The sequence below is a fragment of the Nicotiana attenuata genome, unplaced genomic scaffold (genome assembly GCF_001879085.1).
Source record: "Nicotiana attenuata strain UT unplaced genomic scaffold, NIATTr2, whole genome shotgun sequence".
Lineage (NCBI taxonomy): Eukaryota > Viridiplantae > Streptophyta > Magnoliopsida > Solanales > Solanaceae > Nicotiana > Nicotiana attenuata.
The window spans coordinates 386,033-391,804 of record NW_017670736.1 but is presented as its reverse complement, the minus strand read 5'-3'; the positions used below and the strand labels follow the sequence as shown (position 1 = coordinate 391,804).

General features: G+C 31.2%; 1 protein-coding gene across 1 annotated transcript; it reads right to left on the bottom strand.

The window, feature by feature from the left end:
- Positions 1–315: 315 nt before the first annotated feature.
- Positions 316–3,886, bottom strand: LOC109242807 (alpha-1,4-glucan-protein synthase [UDP-forming] 2-like). Its single transcript, XM_019409669.1, has 4 exons — positions 3,410–3,886; positions 2,515–2,765; positions 1,349–1,517; positions 316–1,013 (listed from the first exon to the last, which is right to left on the bottom strand). The coding sequence occupies exons 1-4, from the start codon at positions 3,719–3,721 to the stop codon at positions 672–674; spliced, it is 1,074 nt and encodes a 357-aa protein (XP_019265214.1). The 5' UTR covers positions 3,722–3,886; the 3' UTR covers positions 316–671.
- Positions 3,887–5,772: the final 1,886 nt, after the last annotated feature.

The window sequence follows — 5,772 nt, the reverse complement described above, 5'->3', positions numbered from 1 at the left end:
AGAATATCTATTGTTAAAGTTGAGGAGGGAATTTGATTTTTAAAATAAAGTTGGGGTGTAAAATGATTTTCACCCCATACAAATACCGCCTTTTATTTGATATATTATAGAATTGCTCTTTCTATTGCTAAATTCACTATAAAGTATAAACTATATTTAAACACTTTAATTACTACTAAAACTGTTGGCAAAGAGCTGGTCTTTAACAAAACTCAAAAGTTTCTTCAACAACAAATGTACAACAAATGGGAAGTGAAAGGAGAGTCTTGATCTCACTCCCATATTTCAGTCAAAGACAACAGGGGAAACCGGAAATGAACCATTGGCATGAACCAGAAGTAGAAAACTAACATTATGGCTCATCACATTTTACAATAACATGATAAAAGAGGATTACATCCACTGATATTATCAACATATCAAGTCGAAATATCGCTAGACCTAGACCACAAAAATAAAACATAAAAAGAATACAAAACGACAGATAAAATAAAACATAAAAAGGATACAAATGATAGATCTAGTAATACTACAAAATACATGGCCAAACAGGCTTGCTTATATCATTATGCTCACGGGGAGACAATCCAAACCGCAGTCAGGTGTCCATTATTTGATTGAGTACGACGTGATTTGCTAATCGTGTTTAATCATAATAAATTTTGATAATTTCATTTTGAAGAGCCATTAGGAAGTTTGGCAGAATCTTTAGAAGCAGGGTTGAGCATATCCCAAGCTTCAATCCAAGTGACCATCGCATCTGCAAGCTTCACAAAGTAGGGGTCTACTTTCCCAAGTTTTTCTTTAACCTGCTTGGATAGTTCTACATAGCACTTTTGCACAGAAGCACAATCCTTAGAGAAGGTATGTGATTGGAAAAATGGAATGATCTCTTCTTGCCAAAAAATTCCAAGGTATTCCTTCTTCAAATTCACAAATGGATTGCTAGCCTTGCTATGATAGATATAGGGTAATCCAGTCTTGATTCCCAATCCCAAGTGATCACAGATTACCTGAAAATTGTTTGATTAGTATAAAACATTTCATTCAAAATTACTATGGTTTTAACTTATTTATACCTACATTATTTTTTATTTTAAAGTACAATATTTGCCGGAGATCAATGAGCTTAAATGGAGCAATGTAGTAAGGATTTATATAACTGACCTAATATTATTATTCCGTTTTGTTGTTGTTGCAAACTAATACTAGTAGTGTAAAGAATTTTATACTATCGGTACTACGGGAAGTTACTTGTATTTATGTTCTGGGTGACGTCAAAATGTAAATTAGATATAGAAATTAAATTCAATGACTGTAAAAGAAGTGAAAAAATAAAGTGGCTAACCTTGCAACACCAACCAGCCCACATATCATCGTAACGCCCAATGGGTTGGCCATCTCCCATGAGTCCAAAGTACATAGCAGGGCCGATAAGTTCACGGTCAAATGCCAGATTCATACCACACATGGGGAAGAGAGTCCCCTTTGGAATTGTCATCACCGTATCAACATACCTGTTCAACCATCATTAATTCCACACTAGTTAAAATTAGAAGTTGTAATAAGTTGGATCTAAGTTGTTGCACATTAGTACTTATAAAATAACTACGTACAAGCATATAGTTATGACAATTAGAGCATGTTTGGCCAAGCTTTGGGAGGTTAAAAATATTTTTTTTGTCCAAAAAGTATTTTTTGGAAAATTTATGGTGTTTGGCCAAAATAAAAAAGTACTTTTGAGCGGCAACAGAAACAGTTTTTCTGCTTTTATTGACTATCCCAAAAAGCAGAAGCAGAAAAATTAATTTATTCAAGATAAAAATAACCTTACAATAAATTTAAATTTTCCAAATTATCCCTCATTAGTTTTAACATTTTTCTTTTCCTTTTTCTTTTTATTTCTACTATCATTTCTTCTCTTTTTTATTTTAATCATATTTTTATTTTTATTCCCTTTCTCGTATTACTACAAGTAGATTTTAATCTTATATTAAATGATGTATTTTGATATATTTAAATTACCATGTAAACAATAAGTAATACCAAACACTCAATGTTATTTCTTTGGAATAATTATTGTCATTTCTAGTAATTTGATACTTAAAAGTACTTTTTTAGAAGATTGATCAAACACAATGAGCTTGCAAAAAGCACTATTCAAACGAATTGGCCATATAGAAAGTGCTATTTGCAACAGTACTTTTTCAGAAATCACTTTTCAAAATAAGCAGTTTTTGGAAGTTTGGCCAAACGGTCTCTTAACATTAATTACTCACTTAGTAAAACTTGCAACTAATTTACTATCAAATATTAAACGACACTAGTAGTATTAAATTTTTACACAATCAATATATATAAATTAAATCCAAATTAAATATTTATGAGCAGAACATGACAATTTATTTACTGAATTTTCTGGTTATCAAATTGGGATTATCATATAAAGTTTGTAAGTAATTTCAACCTCATAGTGTATTAAAAAAATTTATCAAAGAAGAAAAGGAGACCGACCTAGTATTCCTCTCGAGAGGCTTGACGAGCTGTGTGGGCGCATCATAATCAGGAATGTTGAGCCACAAGCCGTGGGAGACTGCTGTTGGCACGCCCTCCCTTAGGCTGAAAGGGTATCCCCTCACAAAATCTGCGCCATCCCTAAATGGATCATACAATGTGTTGAAGAAATTGGGAGTTGATGGGCACAGCAAGTTCTTTATATGCTGCTCCAGAGCATTGATGTCTGCCCCACTTGGGTCCTTTGCAACCTACGCAGATTATTTCAAGATTGAGCGTTGATTTCCCAAACACAAATAAAGTTAAAATACCGAAGATGATATTAGAAAAGAATTCTGAAGATGATGATGATTGAGGGGAACATCAATCATGAGTATATGAGGATCTAGCTAGAATGAGTCGGTTTAGAAAGATATGAGCATAACCTTCTTATGTGTATATACTTTTTAAAACTTTTATATGTATAAATAGTTTGAACTCAAACTAATGGATTCAATTGAACCTACAGAAATCAGCTTAAATATTGCATTTATCCGCATGAAACGTAAAACACAACTTGGATATTACAAATATAAAATGATCAAATGAAAGAAAATTAGTTAGAGAACAAAAAACTTGTACTCTTTATATTCTAAAATCCTTTAATTTTTAACTTTTCATTTCACTATTATAGTCATACTAAATTAAGCCATGTTTAAAATCACTAAGGAGTAGCTTTTTTCTTGCTTACAAACACGTAAAATATAGAGAGTTCAAACTCTGTTCATGTAAGCACTAACATAGTCTTCTGAACACAAAAACATCTTTAGTATTTACATCAAAGAAAAGAACAAGAAATCAAAAAAAGATACTAGAATGAGATAACAGATTACTGAAAGGTGGAAAGTGAGCTTACAAAGCAATCATCATCAATGGTGTAGATATACTTTTTCTTGGAAACCATGTAACCGAAGCAGCGGCAAGCAGAATCCTTGAAAGAAATACAAGAAGCCCTAGGACCCAAAATCTTGTTAATATCATTGCGATTGTAAAGTTCATAATCAAAGCCCTCGGGCACCTTAATGGTCTTTGAAGGATCACCATCTTGAACAATGATGAGATGATATGGTTCAAAGAAAGGCCTCCACATTTCCAAGAAATCCAAGTTTCTAATTGTTGGTATCACGATATCTAGTTCATCTTTCAAGGCAGGTGTAGAAGAAGCCATAATTCTAAGTGTGTTTTTGCTCAAAGAGAGAACACAATGTGTATAGTATGAGAGAGATAAAGAAAAAAAGGTTATATTTATAAGAATTAAGGGAGGGTGGTGGAGTGAGCGGAGGGATTTGCGGCTTGTGTGTGAAGTAGAGGGAGATGGTTCAAAAGAGACAGTGATCCGTTCCCTGCGTCTTTGGGAGGTCAGAGGCCTAGTTTTCTTTTCTGATATTGTACTTTTTGTAGTATCCTTTTTGGTTACTTAGAAGTTAATTCTATGTGCTTCTTTATACTTTATAGTAGGAGGAGTAGTAAGTATGAGTTATAATAAAGAAGAAATTAAATAATACTTTGTTATAACTGGTTAAAGAATATGTACTGATAATGTAACACTATAGTGTACTGGTGGCTTAAAGAAATGTTTTACATTATGATCGGTTATAACATTTGTAACAAGTTTTCTACTTTATTTCTTAAGTTCTTGATTCCAATTCATTAGGGACAATACCCTTAATTAAAGGTAGATTCAGGATTTTAGTTTGATGGGTTCCATTTTTGATTCTCAGTAATGAACCATTATACTTTTGAAATTATGGATTCAAAAGATAATATGTTTTTAATATTTTAATAATTATTAGATCTATATTTACATTATGTATTTAAATTACTAAGTTCGGTTGAACAGTTATTTATATGGTCTATCCGCCATTGTCTTTAGTTACCTTTTAGATGACCCCATGGGTAAAACCAATAAAGCCTACGCTTTAGACCCCTAATTTATTGGGGGAGGGGGGAGGCCCACTTTTACCAATAGGAATCATAAGCTTATATTTATTTTTACAAAAAAAAAAAAAATGAGGTTTCCTTTTTAAAAAAGGTACTGCATACATGCAGTGTAAAAGGAAAGATCCCTTCATCTCATATTAATAGTGATGGTTACTAAAAACAGTTATATCAAATTATTTGTCATTTTAGAAGTTTAAGACAAAATTAATTTTCTTTTTCTTTTTTACCCTTAGTAATAATTGTTCTTGAAGATAGAGATAACACATAAATAGAATAAATATTCAATGAAGAGAGATTATACATTAAGACGTAAATAAGGGTAGAATAGCCTTATCCCTTTCCTAATTAATATTTCTTAAGGAGCGTGTAAAATAGAAATACAACACATAATATGAGACGGATGGAGTTCTAAATAACTTTTGACAAAAAATAAAGTGGGCCCAAAAAATTTATTAAGGTGACGTGGAGAATGCAAATTTTGGAAGAAATCATCACAATTATTCTCTTTTAGCTAGTTTCTCTCGATTAGACATTTCTACTTCCTTCTCAGCTTATAAGATGACTTCCTTCTATAAGTCATCTCACAATATTGTTCAAGAAAAGCTATAGTTTATTATTCAGTGATTTTGGGGCATCAAGCATTGCGCGAACACCAAGATTATTGAATCAACAAATATTTCATGTTATTGAATCAGGTTCTTCTATTCCAACTTTGTAGTATTATTTTTCAACCAAATTACTTTTCTTGATATTTTTGTTACGTAGGTGTATATTGTCATTTTAATTTTTATTATAATTCAAATATATCAAATAGAAAGTATGAGTCGTCCGGTTATTCAAAACTTTATAAATAAGAAGAGAAAAGTTTGAATTTTTTGTACAATCCCAAAAAGGAAGCTATCGATAAATTTTAATAAATAATAAAAAAACTCAATCAGAAACTATAGGAGAATATTCTCGAGATAAATCACTAAGCAAGTTGAGTTAGACGACAACACCTTCCAAGAAGAAGAAGACGAAATTAGTACTCATCAGATAAAAAATACTTGATTCTTTTCCAAATGCCTATTGCCTCAGCCGAAAGAAGTTTTTCAAAATTAAAATTGATAAAAATTTTATTTATGATCAACAATATCTCAGGAGAGATCGAATGGACTACCTATATTATCAATTAAAAAAGAAATATTAGAAGAAATAGATTATAAAATAATTATTCATAACTTTGCATCTCAAAAAGTTAGAAAAATAGATTTCAAATAATATATATATATATATATA